The sequence below is a fragment of the Bombina bombina genome, chromosome 3 (genome assembly GCF_027579735.1).
Source record: "Bombina bombina isolate aBomBom1 chromosome 3, aBomBom1.pri, whole genome shotgun sequence".
NCBI classification, from domain to species: Eukaryota; Metazoa; Chordata; class Amphibia; order Anura; family Bombinatoridae; genus Bombina; species Bombina bombina.
Genome location: NC_069501.1, coordinates 367,388,028 through 367,408,313, shown reverse-complemented (window position 1 = coordinate 367,408,313; position 20,286 = coordinate 367,388,028). Strand labels below are relative to the sequence as shown.

The window sequence follows — 20,286 nt, the reverse complement described above, 5'->3', positions numbered from 1 at the left end:
GAAACCACCTTAAGTAAAAACCCAGGTTTGGTACGCAGAACTACCTTATCTGCATGAAAAATCAGATAGGGAGAATCACATTGTAAGGCAGATAGCTCAGAGACTCTCCAAGCCGAGGAAATAGCCATCAAAAACAGAACTTTCCAAGATAAAAGTTTAATATCAATGGAATGAAGGGGTTCAAACAGAACTTCTTGAAGAACCTTAAGGACCAAGTTTAAGCTCCACGGGGGAGCAACAGGTTTAAACACAGGCTTAATTCTAACCAAAGCGTGGCAAAATACCTGGACGTCTGGAACCTCTGCCAGACGCTTGTGCAAAAGAATAGACAGAGAAGAAATCTGTCCCTTTAAGGAACTAGCTGATAATCCTTTGTCCAAGCCCTCTTGGAGAAAAGACTATATTCTAGGAATCCTAACTTTACTCCATGAGTAATTCTTGGATTCACACCAATAAAGATATTTACTCCATATCTTGTGGTAGATTGTGCAGAGGAAACGGTGGAAACACATAGGCCAGGTTGAAGAACCAAGGAGCTGCTAGAGCATCTATCAGCGTTGCTCCCGGGTCCCTGGACCTGGATCCGTAACAAGGAAGCTTGGCGTTCTGGCGAGACGCCATGAGATCCAGTTCTGGTTTGCCCCAACAATGGACCAGTTGAGCAAACACCTCCGGATGGAGTTCCCACTCCCCCGGATGAAAAGTCTGACGACTTAGAAAATCCGCCTCCCAGTTCTCTACGCCTGGGATGTGGATCGCTGACAGGTGGCAAGAGTGAGACTCTGCCCAGCGAATTATCTTTGAGACTTCTAACATCGCTAGGGAACTCCTGGTTCCCCCTTGATGGTTGATGTAAGCCACAGTCGTGATGTTGTCCGACTGAAATCTGATGAACCTCAGTGTTGCTAACTGAGGCCAAGCCAGAAGAGCATTGAATATCGCTCTTAACTCCAGAATATTTATTGGAAGGAGTTTCTCCTCCTGAGTCCACGATCCCTGTGCCTTCAGGGAATTCCAGACTGCACCCCAACCTAGAAGGCTGGCATCTGCTGTTACAATTGTCCAATCTGGCCTGCGAAAGGTCATACCCTTGGACAGGTGTACCCGAGACAACCACCAGAGAAGAGAATCTCTGGTCTCTTGATCCAGATTTAGAAGAGGGGACAAATCTGTGTAATCCCCATTCCACTGACTCAGCATGCATAATTGCAGCGGTCTGAGATGAAGGCGCGCAAATGGCACTATGTCCATTGCCGCTACCATTAAGCCGATTACCTCCATACACTGAGCTACCGAAGGGCGCGGAATGGAGTGAAGAACATGGCAAGCATTTAGAAGTTTTGATAACCTGGACTCCGTCAGGTAAATTTTCATTTCTCCAGAATCTATAAGAGTCCCTAAGAAGGAGACTCTTGTGAGTGGGGATAGAGAACTCTTTTCCTCGTTCACTTTCCACCCGTGCGACCTCAGAAATGCCAGAACTATCTTTGTATGAGACTTGGCAACTTGAAAGCTTGACGCCTGTATCAGGATGTCGTCTAGATACGGAGCCACCGCTATGCCTCGCGGTCTTAGAACTGACAGAAGTGAGCCCAGAACCTTTGTAAAGATTCTCGGGGCTGTAGCCAACCCGAAGGGAAGAGCTACAAATTGGTAATGCCTGTCTAGAAAGGCAAACCTTAGAAACCGATGATCTTTGTGAATCGGTATGTGAAGGTAGGCATCCTTTAAGTCCACTGTGGTCATGTACTGACCTTCTTGGATCATGGGTAGGATGGTCCGAATATTTCCATTTTGAAAGATGGAACTTTGAGGAATTTGTTTAAGATCTTTAGATCCAAAATTGGTCTGAAGGTTCCCTCTTTTTTGGGAACCACAAACAGATTTGAATAAAAACCCTGTCCTTGTTCCGTCCGCGGAACTGGATGGATCACTCCCATAACTAGGAGGTCTTGCACACAGCGTAGGAATGCCTCTTTCTTTATCTGATTTGCAGATAGCCTTGAAAGATGAAATCTCCCTTGTGGAGGGGAAGCTTTGAAGTCCAGAAGATATCCCTGAGATATGATCTCCAACGCCCAGGGATCCTGAACATCTCTTGCCCACGCCTGGGCGAAGAGAGAAAGTCTGCCCCCTACTAGATCCGTCACCGGATAGGGGGCCATTCCTTCATGCTGTCTTAGAGGCAGCAGCAGGCTTTCTGGCCTGCTTGCCTTTGTTCCAGGACTGGTTAGGTTTCCAGGCCTGCTTAGATTGAGCAAAAGTTCCCTCTTGTTTTGAAGCGGAGGAAGTTGATGCTGCACCTGCCTTGAAATTTTGAAAGGCACGAAAATTAGACTGTTTGGCCTTTGCTTTGGCCCTGTCCTGAGGAAGGGTGTGACCCTTACCTCCAGTAATGTCAGCAATAATTTCCTTCAAACCAGGCCCGAATAAGGTCTGCCCCTTGAAAGGAATGTTGAGTAATTTAGACTTCGAAGTCACGTCAGCTGACCAGGATTTAAGCCATAGCGCCCTACGCGCTTGGATGGCGAATCCGGAATTCTTAGCCGTTAGTTTAGTCAAATGAACAATGGCATCAGAAACAAATGAGTTAGCTAGCTTAAGTGTTCTAAGCTTGTCAATAATTTCAGTCAATGGAGCTGTATGGATGGCCTCTTCCAGGGCCTCAAACCAGAATGCCGCCGCAGCAGTGACAGGCGCAATGCATGCAAGGGGCTGTAAAATAAAACCTTGTTGAATAAACATTTTCTTAAGGTAACCCTCCAATTTTTTATCCATTGGATCTGAAAAAGCACAACTGTCCTCAACCGGAATAGTAGTACGCTTTGCTAAAGTAGAAACTGCTCCCTCCACCTTAGGGACCGTCTGCCATAAGTCCCGTGTAGTGGCGTCTATTGGAAACATTTTTCTAAATATAGGAGGTGGGGAAAAAGGCACACCCGGTCTATCCCACTCCTTGCTAATAATTTCTGTAAGCCTTTTAGGTATAGGAAAAACATCAGTACACACCGGTACTGCATAGTATTTATCCAGCCTACACAATTTCTCTGGTACTGCAACTGTGTTACAGTCATTCAGAGCAGCTAATACCTCCCCAAGCAACACACGGAGGTTCTTAAGCTTAAATTTAAAATTAGAAATCTCTGAATCAGGTTTCCCCGAATCAGAGATGTCACCCACAGACTGAAGCTCTCCGTCCTCATGATCTGCATATTGTGACGCAGTATCAGACATGGCCCTTACAGCATCTGCGCGCTCTGTATTTCTCCTAACCCCAGAGCAATCGCGCTTGCCTCTTAATTCAGGCAACCTGGATAATACCTCTGACAGGGTATTATTCATGATTGCAGCCATGTCCTGCAAGGTAATCACTATGGGTGTCCCTGATGTACTTGGGGCCATATTAGCGTGCATCCCCTAAACGGGAGGCGAAGGGTCTGACACGTGGGGAGAGTTAATCGGCATAACTTCCCCCTCGTCAGAATCTTCTGGTGATATTTCTTTTATAGTTAAAGACTGATCTTTACTGTTTAAGGTGAAATCAATACATTTAGTACACATTCTCCTATGGGGCTCCACCATGGCTTTCAAACATAATGAACAAGTAGTTTCCTCTGTGTCAGACATGTTTAAACAGACTAGCAATGAGACTAGCAAGCTTGGAAAACACTTTAAACAAGTTTACAAGCAATATAAAAAACGTTACTGCACCTTTAAGAAACACAAATTTGGTCAAAATTTGAAATAACAGTGAAAAAAGGCAGTTACACTAACGAAATTTTTACAGTGTATGTAACAAGTTAGCAGAGCATTGCACCCACTTGCAAATGGATGATTAACCCCTTAATACCCAAAACTGAATAATAAAAGACAAAAACGTTTTTTTTTGTTTTTTTTTAAAACAGTCACAACAACTGCCACAGCTCTACTGTGGCTTTTTACCTCCCTCAAAAACGACTTTGAAGCCTTTTGAGCCCTCCAGAGATGTCCTGGATCATGCAGGAAGAAGCTGAATGTCTGTGTCAGTATTTTTATCTGCACAGAAAAGCACTAAAAAAGGCCCCTCCCACTCATATTACAACAGTGGAAAGCCTAAGGAAACTGTTACTAGGCAAAATTCAAGCCAGCCATGTGGAAAAAAACTAGGCCCCAATAAGTTTTATTACCAAATACATATAAAAACGATTAAACATGCCAGCAAACGTTTTATTTTTATATTACATTTTTATCAGAGTATGTCTCTCTATTAATAAGCCTGATACCAGTCGCTATCACTGCATTTAAGGCTTTACTTACATTAGTTCGGTATCAGCAGCATTTTCTAGCAAATTCCATCCCTAGAAAAATATTAACTGCACATACCTTATTGCAGGAAAACCTGCACACCATTCCCTCTCTGAAGTTACCTCACTCCTCAGAATATGTGAGAACAGCCATGGATCTTAGTTACTTCTGCTAAGATCATAGAAAACGCAGGCAGAATCTTCTTCTAAATACTGCCTGAGATAAACAGTACACTCCGGTACCATTTAAAAATAACAAACTTTTGATTGAAGAATAAACTAAGTATAAAACACCACACTCCTCTTACGACCTCCATCTTGGTTGAGGCTTGCAAGAGAATGACTGGATATGACAGTTAGGGGAGGAGCTATATAGCAGCTCTGCTGTGGGTGATCCTCTTGCAACTTCCTGTTGGGAAGGAGAATATCCCATAAGTAATGGATGATCCGTGGACTGGATACACTTAACAAGAGAAACGTTAATATACTCTAATTTAAAATTAACTACACCTAATTAATGTCTCCAAAAATTATTGCACCCCAAGAGTAAGGGGAGAAATTAACCTCTAAAAGGTATTTATAGACACAAATATGTTAAATTTGACAAATATACCCCCTGCACCTTGAATCAAGAGTTTATTGCTTATTTAAAGGGACAATCTACACTAGGTTTTTCTTTGCATAAAGCAGAGCTGTGGCGCCTACCTGCCCCCAGGGTACTTCAAAATGACTCAACGATCCGGATAAGAGAACCCCTGTCTAGGCTCAACCGGAGCTAATGCCTGCTGCTTCACAGCCAGAGTAAAGTGCGCATCTGTGCGTGCAAAAATATGCCCCTTCCATCATGTCCGATGATCGTATAGGCCTGAACAACCGCATGGTGAAGCGGTTTAAAGTATAAGCCATGTGGAATTTTTTAACCCTTAAGTACATACCCAATACGGTCAAACTGTTTATTTTGAACAAAAAACCGTTAAGCATATTCCTGCCTCTCCCAGTGTCTCTTTATAATGCTGTGAAGCCCATTATAATGCTTGGCCCAATATGTCAAATGAAATAAATTAAGAACAGGTTTCTCAGTAACACCCCTTTGTTTTACAGGTCTACTGCTTAACCCTTCCCTAGCAGGGAATAAATGTCAGCCAGTTCTGATAAACCAAGTCTCCTCAGAAATAAAGGGCTGCACATACCTCAATGCTGCTTGTAGCATGAAACCGTTCTCCACACTGAAGATGTCTCTTGTATTACCTTCAGAAGCTCTGTGGGAACCAACGTGGATCTTAGTTACATCTGCTAAGATCATCAACCTCAGGGCAGAAATCTTCTTTCATATCCCACTGAGGAAAATAGTACTCACCGGTACCATTTAAAATAAAAAACTTCTTGATTGAAGAAACTAAAAACTAACACCTCACTTTACCTCTTCCTAGTATAACACAGGCAAAGAGAATGACTGGGGGTGGAGGGAAGGGAGGAGCTATATATACAGCTCTGCTGTGGTGCTCTTTGCCACTTCCTGTTAGCAGGAGGATAATATCCCACAAGTAAGCATGAAATCCGTGGACTCGTATCTTGTAGAAGAAATAATGTTATATAATTGTGCAGAATTATATAACATTATATTAGTGCTAGTTTTTTATTACATAATATATCCGGTGATTTTTTATAAAAAGAAGAGGGTTTTCCAGACCCGCCCTCTGTGCTCTACTGAGCGGGTCTGGTTTTCCCTCAGAGCGCATCGGGCCAGCTGTCTAGTCACAGCCCGGCCCGACCGCACCATTACATTCAATGCAGTTCGCTCCTGCTCTGTCTGCAGCAGGAGCGAGCTGCAATGAATGTAATGGTGCGGTCGGGCCGGGCTGCGACTAGACAGCTGGCCCGATGCGCTCTGAGGGAAAACCAGACCCGCTCAGTAGAGAACAGAGGACAGGTCTGGAAAACCCTCTTCTTTTGATAAAAAATACCGGATATATTATGTAATAAAAAACTAGCACTAATATAATGTTATATAATTCTGCACTATGTGCAGAATTATAGGTTTACTGGCACTTTAATGTCTTTCTTACTCTACAATATTACTCTGCAACTTTTTACACTGTAGATAATAATTTGCACTGGCAACTAAATTCAGATTCCTAGTGTTGAGAGATCTACTGTCAAAGAAATATTGAGGGGAAAACAATCACTTATTAAAAATAGGATTACATTTATAAAGAAGTTTTACTACAGAAGAAGAAATAGAATAATTAAAGGGACATGAAACCCAACATTTTTCTTTCATGATTCAGACAGAGCACTAGATGGCAACACTTTTTCCTGCCATATAGTGCTTCACTCACCTACCAAGGTATCAATTCAACAAAGAATACCATAGGCACAAATCAATTTTGATAATAGAAGTAAATTGGAAACTTTTTTTTAATGTGTATCCCTTTAATTATGCAAGATGAAATTTTGTTTTAAAGGTACAATGTACTCCAGAATTTGTACTGTTTAAAAAGATAGATAATCACTTTATTATCCATTCCCCAGTTTTGCATAACCAACACTGTTATAGTAATACACTTTTTACCTCTGTGATTACTTTGTATCTGAGCCATCTGCAGACTGTCCGCTTATTTCAGATCTTTTCACAGACTAAGAATTTTAGCCATTCAATATTGATTCATAAATAACTCCATGGGAGCAAGCACAATGGTATCTATATGGAACAAATGCACTAGTGTTGTCTAGCGGTGAAAAACTGTCAAAATGACCTGATATAAGAGGTGGCCTTCAAATGCCTAGAAATTAGCATATGAGCCTACCTAGGTTTAGCTTTCAACAAAGAATACAAATAGAACAAGGCAAATGTGATGATAAAAGTAAATTGTAAAATGGTTTAAAATTGCATGCCTTATCTGAATCAGGAAAGTTTAAATTTGACTGTGGGTTTCAATTGGAATACTTACCAGTGAAATGCATTAAAATGGAAGTAGACCAAACCAAGGCCATAAAGAAAGGCAGCATTCTGCAAGTAAAAAAAAAAAAAAAATTCAATTTGTTACAGTTCAAATAAAGTTCCCAAATGTATAATTAAAAAATAGTAATTTTCAACAAATATACACTTTATTATTATTATCATCATTTATTTGTAGAGCGTCAACAGATTCTGCAGCGCTGTAAACATAGGCAATATACAAGGTAACATTAATAGGGACCAAATGGGTAGAGGGACCTAGTATATACCAACTACTGTGCCTTGAGCAAATAAAATTCCATTTGAAATTAGTTACAATAAAGATTTAGTAATAAAAAGGTGTATTGCTCATAAGAAACAAATTATGCTTACCAAATAATTTAATTTCCTTCTGTATACTAAGAGTCCACGGCATCATTCCTTACTGTTGGGAAATACCGAACCTGGCCATTAGGAGGAGGCAAAGACACCCCAGCCAAAGGCTTAAATACCTCTCCCACTTACCCCACCCCCCAGTCCTTCTGTCGAGGGAACAAGGAACAGTAGGAGAAATATCAGAGTATAAATGGTGCCAAAAGAAAAAAAATTTTAGAGGGCCTCCCATCAGAGAACCCGGGCGGGGCCGGGGACTCTCCTTATACAGAAGGAAATGAAATTATCTGGTAAGCAAAATTGATATTTTCCTTCTTAATATAAGAAAAAAGTCCACAGCATCATTCCTTACCGATGGGAAAACTATACCCAAGCTCTAGAGGACATTGAATGATAACGGGAGGGACAAAGAGAGAGACAGACCCTAATCTGAGGGCACCACAGCAAGCAACACCTCTCCCCTGAAAGCTGCTTCAGCCGAAGCAAAAACATCAAACTTGTAAAATTTAGAAAAAGTATGTAAGGAGGACCAGATAGCCGCCTTACAAATCCAACCCATAGAGGCCTCGTTTTAAAGGGCCAAGAGGAAGCCACTGCTCTGGTAGAATGAGCCATAATCCTCTGAGGAGTTTTATGTCCTGCTGTCTCATAAGCTAAGCAGATAACACTCCTTAACCAAAAAATACAAGGAAGTCGCAGAGACCTTCTGACCCTTACGCTTCCCGGAATAGACAACAAACAAGGCAGAAGTTTGTCTTAAATCTTTAGTAGCCTGAAGATAGAACTTCAAGGCACGAACCACATCCAAATTATGAAGCAAACGTTCCTTCGAAGAAGAATGATTGGGACACAAGGAAGGAACCACAATCTCTTGATTGATGTTGCGGTCTGACACGACCTTACGAAGAAAACCTAACTTAGTATGTAGGACAGCCTTATCAGAATGAAACACCAGATGATACAAAGTTGCAAAACCTTAAGAAAAATATTTAAACTCCAAGGAGGAGGCTTAGATCTAAACACAGGCCTGATCCTAGTCAAAACATTTACAAAGGACTGCATCTGGAAGATCTGCAAGCCTCTTGTGCAATAAAACAGATAGGGACAAAAACATAATTTATGTAAGAACTTACCTGATAAATTCATTTCTTTCATATTAGCAAGAGTCCATGAGCTAGTGACGTATGGGATATACATTCCTACCAGGAGGGGCAAAGTTTCCCAATCCTTAAAATGCCTATAAATACACCCCTCACCACACCCACAATTCAGTTTAACGAATAGCCAAGAAGTGGGGTGATAAGAAAGGAGAGAAAGCATCAAAAAATAAGGAATTGGAATAATTGTGCTTTATACTAAAAAATCATAACCACCACAAAAAGGGTGGATGGACTCTTGCTAATATGAAAGAAATTAATTTATCAGGTAAGTTCTTACATAAATTATGTTTTCTTTCATGTAATTAGCAGGAGTCCATGAGCTAGTGACGTATGGGATAGCAGATACCCAAGATGTGGAACTTCCACACAAGAGTCACTAGAGAGGGAGGGATAAAATAAAGACAGCCAATTCCGCTAAAAAAATTAATCCACTACCCAAATCAAAAGTTTCAATTTTTATAATGAAAAAAACTGAAATATAAGCAGAAGAATCAAACTGAAACAGCTGCCTGAAGTACTATTCTACCAAAAACTGCTTCTGAAGAAGAGAAAACATCAAAATGGTAGAATTTAGTAAAAGTATGCAAAGAAGACCAAGTCATTGCTTTGCAAATCTGATCAACAGAAGCTTCATTCTTAAAAGTCCAGGAAGTAGAAACTGACCTAGTAGAATGAGCCGTAATCCTCAGAGGTGGGGATTAACCCGACTCCAAATAAGCATGATGAATAAAAAGCTTTAACCAAGATGCCAAAGAAATGGCAGAAGCCTTCTGACCTTTCCTAAAACCAGAAAAGATAACAAATAGACTAGAAGTCTGTCTGAAATCTGAGTAGCTTCAACATAATATTTCAAAACTCTTACCACATCCAAAGAATGTAAGAATCTTACCAAAGAATTCTTAGGATTAGGACACAAGGAAGGGACAAAAATTCCTCTACTAATGTTGTTAACATTCACAACTTTAGGTAAAAATTGAAATGAGGACAGCAAAAACCACCTTATCCTGATGAAAAATCAGAAAAAGGAGATTCACAAGAAAGAACAGATAATTCAAAAAACTGTTCTAGCTGAAGAGATGTCTAAAAAGAACAATACTTTCCATGAAAGTAATTAATATCCAAAGAAAGCATATGCTCAAACAGAAGAGCCTGTAAAGCCTTCAGAACCAAAATAAGACTCCAAGGAGGAAAAATTAGCTTAAATGACAGGCTTGATATGAACCAAAGCCTGAACAAAACAATGAAAATCAGAAAGATTTAGCAATTCTTACTGTGAAACAGTACAGAAAAAGCAGAGATTTGTCCTTTCAAGGAACATGCAGACAAAACCTTATGAAGAAACTATAAAATCCTAGGAATTCTAAAAGAATGCCAAGAGAATTCATAAGAAGAGCATCATGAGATGTAAATCTTCCAAACTCGATAATAAATCCTACTAGACACAGATATACGAGCCTGCAACATAGTATTAATCACTGAGTCAGAGAAACTTCTATGACTAAGTACCAAGCGTTAAATTTTCATACCATCAAATTAATAATTTGAATTCCTGATGAAAAAAACGAATGTTAAGATATAAGGACTGGCCTTAATGGAAGTAACCAAGATTGGCAACTGGACATCCGAACAAGAACCATATATCAAAACCTGTGTGGCCATGCTGGAGCCACCAGCCACACCAAAGATTGGCCTCTGATGATTTAGAAAATCACTCTAAAAAGAAGAATCAGAGATGAAAAAATATAGGCAGATTGATAATTCCAAGGAAGTGTTAATGCCTGAGGATCCCAGGACCTGAATAGGCCCCTGGGAAGTTCCTTGTTTAGATGAGATGCCATCAGATCTATTTCTGGAAGCCCTCACATCTGAAAAATTGAAAAACATATCTGGGTAAAGAGACCATTCTCCCGGATGTAAAGCTTGATTAACAGAGATATTTAGCTTCCCAATTGTCTATACCTGGGAAAAAGACCACAGAAATTAGATAGGAGCTGGATTTAGCCCTAGCAAATATCCGAGATACTTCTGTCACAGCCTAAAGACTGATAGTCCCACCCTGATGATTGACATACGCCACAGTTGTGTCATTGTCTGTCTGAAAAAACTTCTCTTCTTCAAAAAGAAACCAAACTGAAGAACTCTGAGAATGCACAGAGTTCCAAAATATCAAATGCTAATCTCGCCTCCTGTGATTTCCAAACCCCTTGTGCTGACAGAGATCCTTAGACAGCCTCCCAACCTAAAAGACTCGCATCTGTAGAGATCATGGTCTAGGTTGAAAGAACCGAAGAGACCTGTAGAACTAAATGATGGTGATCTTAACCACCGAATCAAAGATAGTTAAACATTAGGATTCAAAGATATAAAAAGTGATATCCTAGAATCCCTGCACCATTATTCAGCATAAAAAACTGGAAAGGTTTCCTATGAAATGAGCAAAGGGAATCGAATCCAATGCTGCAGCCATGAAACCTAAAACTTCCATGCATATATAGCAACTTGAAGGAAATAATAGAGACTGAAGGTTCCGACAAACGGAACCCAATAAACTTGTCACTTGTCTGTTAGAGACAAAAACATTGACACAATCTATCTGGAAACCTAAAAAAGGTGACCCTTGTGTGAGAAATCAAGGAGCTTTTGATAAAAAGATCCTCTAACCATGTCTTGAAGAAACAACAAAGTTGAATCGTATGAGATTCCGCAGAACGAAAAGACTGAGCCAGTACCACGATACCGTCCAAATAAGGAACACTGAGAACCTTGAAAAGATTCTTAGAGCTGTCGCTAGACCAGAAGGAAAAGCAACAAATTGGTAATGCTTGTCAAAAAAAGAGAATCTCAGAAAATAAAAATAATCTGAATGAAAACAGAAAATGAAGATATGCATCTATTGTATCTATTGTAAACAAATAATGCCATCACTGACCAAAAAGGCAGAATAGACCATATAAACACCATTCTAAAAGATGGTACACTTATATGACAGTTCAAAAATATTTTCTATCTTTGGAACAATGAATAGTCTTGAATAAAACCCCAAAACCCAGTTCCTAAAATGAAACTGGAATAAATACCCCAGAAAACTCCAGGTCTGAGCAGCGCTTGAGCCCCAACGGGTGACAATCCGCACTTCACCAGTACCCAAAACATATAGGTCTGAAACACACTTCAGGAAAGTGTTAGTCTTACTGGAATAGCTGGAATATGATAGAGAAAAAATACTTCTCACAGACGGTTTTACTCTGAACCTATTCTGTACCCAAAGTCTAAGAAGTTTGGACCGAATAGAACCAAACAAATTTCAAAAAAGTCTTAACCTGCCCCTTACCAGCCAAGCTGGAATAAGAACCGCACCTACATGCAAATTTGGGGAGCTGACTTTGAACTTTTAAAAGGCTTAATTGAATGAAGAAAAAAACTTCCAATTATAAACATGTTACTTGGGGAAGAATTCAGGATTCCGTTCCTTAGTAAGAACAGAAAACTAATATAAGCTTAAAGTTTTAGTCTTAGAACTCAATCTTGCAGCCCAGAGTAACAGTTAAAAAATTGAATCCAATTATGAACCAAATAATTGATTATCTTGGAAAAAAAAGAAATATGGATTTTATAAATCAAATTAGCATTCCAAGATTGAAATCACAAAGTTCTTCTAGCTAAAATAGCTAAAGACATAGATTAAACCTCATTTGCGAAAATATTTAATAAAATGACAACACAAATGAAATTATTAGCATGTTAATCAAGTTAAAGGACCAGTCAACACACTGGACTTGCACAATCAACAAATACAAGATAACAAGACAATGCAATAGCACTTAGTCTGAACTTCAAATAAGTAGTAGATTTTGTCCTTTTAACAATGCTAAACATATCATAATCCGATACTTGATCTTAAAGTATCCAACCAGAAAGATGAAGCAATTGCAACATCAGCCAAATAAATTACAGGTCTAAGAAAAGTACCTGAAAATAATTTTCCTTAAATAAGATACGACCATCTGAAGGAAAAAAATAAATACTATTTGCTATAAGAATAATAGTATATTTAGCAAGAGTATAGATAGCCCCATTAACTTGGGGAATCTTTCCTCAAAACTGAAAACTAACTGCCGGCAAAGAATACAATTTAAAAACCTTAAAGAAGGACTAAAAGAAAATTCTCAGCCTATTCCATTCCCTAGTATCAGGAACTGGAAAAAAACCTCTGAAGAAACCACAGAAGATAAATAAGCAGAATTTAAATGTTAGCTAGTTTTTAAAATCAAAAGAACTAGTTACTTCAAAATCCAAAATAATCAACACCTTTTGAACAAAGAACAAATGTACTCTATTAAAAAATAAAAAAGTAGATTTGTTAGTGTCAATATCTGATGAAGAAAAATTCTGAATGAGAAAAAACACCATCAGAGAAGGATAATTCATTATGTTGTTGGTCATTTGAAACTTCATCAACTAAAAAAGAAGTTTGAAAAAGACCTAAAAATTTTATTAGAAGGCGGGATGTCAGACAAAGCCTTTAAAATAGAATCAGAAAAATATTCTTATAAATTTCTAAGTATATCTTTACAGAAGATATAAAAAGAATAGCAATATATAAAGCATAAATACTAATGGGATTCTGCATGTAAAAGTTTATCATGATAACTTATTACAAACCATAGCTAAAGATAAACATTCATAACATTAAAATAAATGAACTTAGCTTTGGTAGGACTGATATCAGTCAACAGGAATCCCTCAGCATTTCTTGATACAGGAACAGTGTTTGAATATCTTGCAATATGTAATAGAAAAAAACAACATATAAAGCAAAATTATCAAATTCCTTAAATGACAGTTTCAGGAATGGGAAAAAATGCAAAATAAACAAGCCTCTAGAAACTAGAAGCAACAAAAAAGTGAGACTTAAATAATGTGATAAAAAGTGGAACAAGTATGACGCCCACATTTTTGGTGCCAAGTATGACGCCCACATTATTGGCGCCAAGTACAACGCCCATATTTTTTGGCGCCAGGTATGACGCCACCGCCGAAAACGAAGCCCACATTTTTTGGCGCAAAAAAACGTCTGAACACACATGCGTCAAAAAATGACGTAACTACGAACAAACTTCCGGCGTCAACTACGGCGCCGGAAATGACAAAATTTTTCCCCAAAAAAGTTTGCGCCAAAAATAACGCAATAAATTGAAGCATTTTCTGCCCCCGCGAGCCTAACAGCCCGCAGGGAAAAAAAGTCAATTGAAAATTTTCAAGGTAAGAAAAAAATATTTATTTATATGCATTATCCCAAATAATGAAACTGACAGTCTGAATGAAGGAATACTGATTATCCTGAATCATGGCAAATATAAGTTTAAACACATATATTTAGAACTTTACATATAAAGTGCCCAACCATAGCTTAGAGTGTCACAAATAAAATAAGACTTACTTACCCCAAGACACTCATCTACATATAGTAGATAGCCAAACCAGTACTGAAACGAGAATCAGTAGAGGTAATGGTATATAAGAGTATATCGTCGATCTGAAAAGGGAGGTAGGAGAAGAAATCTCTACGACCGATAACAGAGAACCTTTGAAATAGATACCCTAGAGGAAGACCATTGTATTCAAATAGGCAATACTCTCTTCACATCCCTCTGACATTCACTGCACTCTGAGAGGAAAACCGGGCTTCAGCCTGCTGCGAAGCGCATATCAACGTAGAATCTAGCACAAACTTACTTCACCACCTCCATGGGAGGTAAAGTTTGTAAAACTGAATTGTGGGTGTGGTGAGGGGTGTATTTATAGGCATTTTAAGGTTTGGGAAACTTTGCCCCTCCTGGTAGGAATGTATATCCCATACGTCACTAGCTCATGGACTCTTGCTAATTACATGAATGAAATCTGTCCCCACAGGGAACTGTCAGAAAGGCCCTTCTCCAGTCCATCCTGGAGAAAACGATAGGATCCTGACAATCTTAACTGTATGCCAGGAAAATCCACGCTCTTCACACCAGAATAAGTAGGTTCTCCACACCTTATGATAGATGCGACAAATAACCTGTTTACGAGCTCGAATGAGAGTATCAATAACTTTCTCAGAAAAACCTCTCTTGGCTAGGACTAAGTGTTCAATCTCCACACAGTCATCCTCAGAGAATCTAGATTTTGATGAACACAAGGACCTTGTTTCAGCAGATCCCTGCGACAAGGTAACTTCCACGGAGGAGATGACGACATCCCCACCAGATCTGCGAACCTCATCCTTTGCGGCCACGATGGAGCAATCCGTATCATTGATGCCTGCTCCTGCTTGATGCGCGCCACTACACGAGGAATGAGTGGTAACGGCGGGAAAAGGTAAATTAGACTGAACCTCCAAGACACTACTAATGCATCTATTAGCTTCGCCTGACAATCCCTGGACCTCGACCCATATCTAGGTAGCTTGGCATTGAGACGGGATGCCATAAGATCTTTCTCCGGCGTCCCCCACCTGTTGCATATCTCCGCAAACACTTTGGGATGGAGAGATCATTCCCTCGGATGAAAGGATTGTCTGCCTCCGCCCACTCCAGAATCCAAGATACTTCCCTCATTGCTAGGGAGCTTCTCGTTCCACCCTGATGGTTGATGTAAGCCACTGAGGTTATATTGTCTGATTGGACAAACCTAGAAGGGGCCAAGCCTTCAGAGCATTGAAGATTGCCCGAAGTTCCAGAATGTTGATCATAATAATGTTAGTTCTTAATAATGTTCGCCATCTTTACAGGCACAGGAAAAGTTAAAACTGGGAAAGGCTAGGTGGCGGGTTTGAAAAAAATCAGAGACAGTCAACACTGCATATGCACTTTCCTATGGATGCACTGTGTTAAGGAAAACTTACACAGTGCAGCCAGAGCAAAGCTCTGTTTGAAGAGAACAGCCTGATGTGGAGCAGCACTGCAAAGTTAAACCTGTAAAAGTTCCTGCATGTGATCTGTTCTTTCTGCAGACATGCTGCATTTCTTGTGATGACATCTCAGATCACTGCATGTTCTGCCTTGAGGGTGTTCAGATTTCAAATCATCCCTACAAGCTTCAAAGTAGCATTAAATCAAGAGGATTGTGATTATGCTACACATCTGTAACGACTGTAATTACAAACTATGCATGCAAACCATTTATGAGCAATTGTTTAAACTGAACTACCTTGTTAAAATTAAATTGTGCTTTGATATTTGAAAGTTTGGCAACTAGTAGGAATGAATAGCAGCACACTAGTTAAGTTAATAAAAAAATAAAAAAATCAGATGGCTACTGTACAAATTTTCTTTAATGACCAAAAAGTTCACTTCCTCCTTCTCTACATTAGCATAAGTGCAGGATATGAGCTGCAAAGCATAAACCCTTAAACACACTCCACACAGCTCACAATAATACATCTGCATTCTTCCATGGAATATAGGACTTATCAATTTACCAAAAAATACAGATGGAACTGTTTTTGTTTTTTTTTATTACACAATTTACTTTATATATAACAATTAATACATTTTATGTTAATATAAATCATATTTAGCATTGACAATTTGTTTGCACCATTCAAAAAAAGAGAAACTAAATGTATGCATACCTTAACCTCCTGGCCACCAGGATGCGGAAAAGATCCCCAAAGAGCACTTAAAGGGCAATTGTGTATTCAACCCCTGCAAAAGGTAGAAATTGCACTCAGGTCCTGCAGTGCACTGCGATCCCAAGCAGAACCTGTTGCTGATCCAATCATCACTATTTTCAAAGCTGAGTCATACGACTAGTGCTGCTAATTGGATCAATGGTGTGTTTCGCACAGAACTTCAACTGCGTGTTCAACTCCTTTGCTGGAGTTAAACACACAGTAGAGCAGGGATAATAGTAGTAATATATCAAACTCTAACAGAGTAGAGTATGTAATTGTTCGACTATTATTGCCCTATAACCCCTATAGCCAAGAAAGGAAAAGTAGTAAAATTAAAAAGAGGTGCAAACTAGATGTACCATCAGAAGAAAAAACGTAAAGAAAAGTAAAAAATTAAACTGGGCTGGTATTGTGGACTCCCACCATCATGAAAGAAACGATCACGTAAGCATACATTTTCTTTTCTTTCATAAGGTAGTGAGAGACAAATAAAGCATTACTCCTGGTAGGATTTTCCTACCAAACACATCAAAGTAGAATAAATTAGAGAAAGTATGTAAGAAAAACCATATAGCTGCATTGCAAATATGTTCAACATAAGCCTCGTTGTTGAAAACTCAAGAAGAGAAAACTTAATTAAAAAATAGGCAAAAATGTGTTTGAAAGACTATCCCACTTTGAAGAAAACCATGGTAATCAACAACGTAGTTCAGAAGCTAATGAAAATGCTGTGGGGATCCTTACTGGAACAAAGGACTAAACAAAAAACCTATCAAATTTGTAAGTAGAATTCTAATGCTTTTACAACATCAAAAATAAGACTTACTGAACTTTTTTGAATTAAGACAAGGAAAAAAATTAATATTAAGTCTTTAAAAAAAACCTTATTTTGATGAAAAATAAGATAAGGACGCTCATAAGAAGAGCAAACAATGCAGAAACTTTTCTGGCGAAAGATGCTGCTAAACACAACAAAAAATTCCAAGATAGAAACAAAATATCCAAAGCATATATACGTTCGAAAAAAGAAACCATAATTTATGGGGAAGAACTTAACTGATAAATTCATTTCTTTCATATTGGCAAGAATCCATGAGCTAGTGACGTATGGGATATACAATCCTACCAGGAGGGGCAAAGTTTCCCAAACCTCAAAATGCCTATAAATACACTCCTCACCACACCCACAATTCAGTTTAACGAATAGCCAAGTAGTGGGGTGATAAAGAAAGGAGTAATAATTGTGCTTTATACAAAAAATCAAAACCACTATAAAAAGGGTGGGCCTCATGGACTCTTGCCAATATGAAAGAAATTAATTTATCAGGTAAGTTCTTACATAAATTATGTTTTCTTTAATGTAATTGGCAAGAGTCCATGAGCTAGTGACGTATGGGATAGTAATACACAAGATGTGGAACTCCACAGAAGAGTCACTAGAGAGGGAGGGAAAAAATAATAACAGCCATTTTCCACTGAAAAAAATTAATCCACAACCCAAAATATAAGTTTATTTTCATAATGAAAAAAAAAACTTAAACAGAAGCAGAGGAATCAAACTGAAACAGCTGCCTGAAAAACTTTTCTACCAAGAACTGCATCTGAAGAAGCAAATACATCAAAACGGGAGAATTTAGTAAATGTATGCAAAGACCACCAAGTTGCTGCTTTGCAAATCTGATCAACTGAAGCTTCATTCTTAAAAGCCCACGAAGTGGAGACTGATCTAGTAGGATGACCTGTAATTCTCTGAGGCGGGGCCTGACCCGACTCCAAATAGCCTGATGAATCAAAAGCTTTAACCAAGATGTCAAGGAAATGGCAGAAGCCTTCTGGCCTTTCCTAGAACCAAAAAAAGATAACAGACTAGAAGTCTTCCTGAAACCTTTAGTAGCTTCAACATAATATTTCAAAGCTCTTACCACATCCAAAGAATGTAAGGATCTCTCCAAATAATTCTTAGGATTAGGAGACAGAAAAGGGACAACAATTTCTCTATTAATCTTGTTAGAATTCACAACCTTAGGTAGAAATTTAAATTAAGTTCGCAAAACTGCCTTATCCTGATGGAAAATCAGGAAAGGAGATTCACAAGAAAGAGCAAATAATTTTGAAACTTCTAGCAGAAGAGATGGCCAAAAGGAACAACACTTTCCAAGAAAGTAGTTTAATGTCCAAAGAATGCATAGGCTCAAAATGAGGAGCCTGTAAAGCCTTCAAAACCAAATTAAGACTCCAAGGAGGAGAGATTGATTTAATGACAGGCTTGATACGGACCAAAGCCTGTACAAAACAATGAATATCAGGAAGCTTAGCAATCTTTCTGTGAAATAAAACAGAAAAAGCAGAGATTTGTCCCTTCAAGGAACTTGCAGACAAACCCTTATCCAAACCATCCTGAAGAAACTGTACAATTCTAGGAATTCTAAAAGAATGCCAGGAGAATTTATGAGAAGAACACCATGAAAACATAATTTATGCTTACCTGATAAATTTATTTCTCTTGTAGTGTAGTCAGTCCACGGGTCATCCATTACTTATGGAATATATCTCTTCCTAACAGGAAGCTGCAAGAGGATCACCCAGCAGAGCTGCTACATAGCTCCTCCCCTCACATGTCATATTCAGTCATTCGACCAAAGCAGACGAGAAAGGAGAACTCATAGGGTGCAGTGGTGACTGGAGTTTAATTAAAATTTAGGCCTGCCTTAAAGACAGGGCGGGCCGTGGACTGACTACACTACAAGAGAAATAAATTTATCAGGTAAGCATAAATTATGTTTTCTCTTGTTAAGTGTAGTCAGTCCACGGGTCATCCATTACTTATGGAATACCAATACCAAAGCTAAAGTACACGGATGAAGGGAGGGACAAGGCAGGAACATTAAACAGAAGGAACCACTGCCTGAAGTACCTTTCTCCCAAAAATAGCCTCCGAAGAAGCAAAAGTGTCAAATTTGTAAAATTTTGAAAAGGTGTGAAGTGAAGACCAAGTCGCAGCCTTGCAAATCTGTTCAACAGAAGCCTCATTTTTAAAGGCCCAGGTGGAAGCCACAGCTCTAGTAGAATGAGCTGTAATTCTTTCAGGAGGCTGCTGTCCAGCAGTCTCATAGGCTAAACGTATTATGCTACGAAGCCAAAGAGAGAGAGAGGTAGCTGAAGCCTTTTGACCTCTTCTCTGTCCAGAGTAAACGACAAACAGGGAAGAAGTTTGACGAAAATCTTTAGTTGCTTGCAAATAGAACTTCAGGGCATGGACTACGTCCAAATTATGCAAAAGTCGTTCCTTCTTTGAAGAAGGGTTAGGACACAGTGATGGAACAACAATCTCTTGATTGATATTCCTGTTAGTAACTACCTTAGCTAAGAACCCAGGTTTAGTACGCAGAACTACCTTGTCTGAATGAAAAATCAGATAAGGAGAATCACAATGTAAGGCAGATAACTCAGAGACTCTTCGAGCCGAGGAAATAGCCATCAAAAACAAAACCTTCCAGGATAACAGCTTGATATCAATGGAATGAAGGGGTTCAAATGGAACGCCTTGAAGAACATTAAGAACTAAGTTTAAGCTCCACGGCGGAGCAACAGTCTTAAACACAGGCTTAATCCTAGTTAAAGCCTGAACGTCTGGAACTTCAGCCAGACGTTTGTGTAGAAGAATAGACAGAGCAGAAATCTGTCCCTTTAACGAACTAGCAGATAAGCCCTTTTCTAAACCCTCTTGTAGAAAGGACAATATCCTAGGAATCCTAACCTTACTCCATGAGTAACTCTTGGATTCGCACCAATATAAATATTTACGCCATATCTTATGGTAAATTTTTCTGGTAACAGGCTTCCTAGCCTGTATTAAGG

General features: G+C 39.0%; 1 protein-coding gene across 1 annotated transcript in view; it reads right to left on the bottom strand.

The window, feature by feature from the left end:
* Positions 1-20,286, bottom strand: part of KDM6A (lysine demethylase 6A) — a 926,232-nt gene that overhangs the window by 652,628 nt on the left and 253,318 nt on the right. Inside the window, exon 3 of the mRNA XM_053705281.1 lies at positions 7,235-7,293. Within this exon, the coding sequence (XP_053561256.1) occupies positions 7,235-7,293 (59 nt within the window). The remainder of the gene's footprint in view (positions 1-7,234; positions 7,294-20,286) is intronic.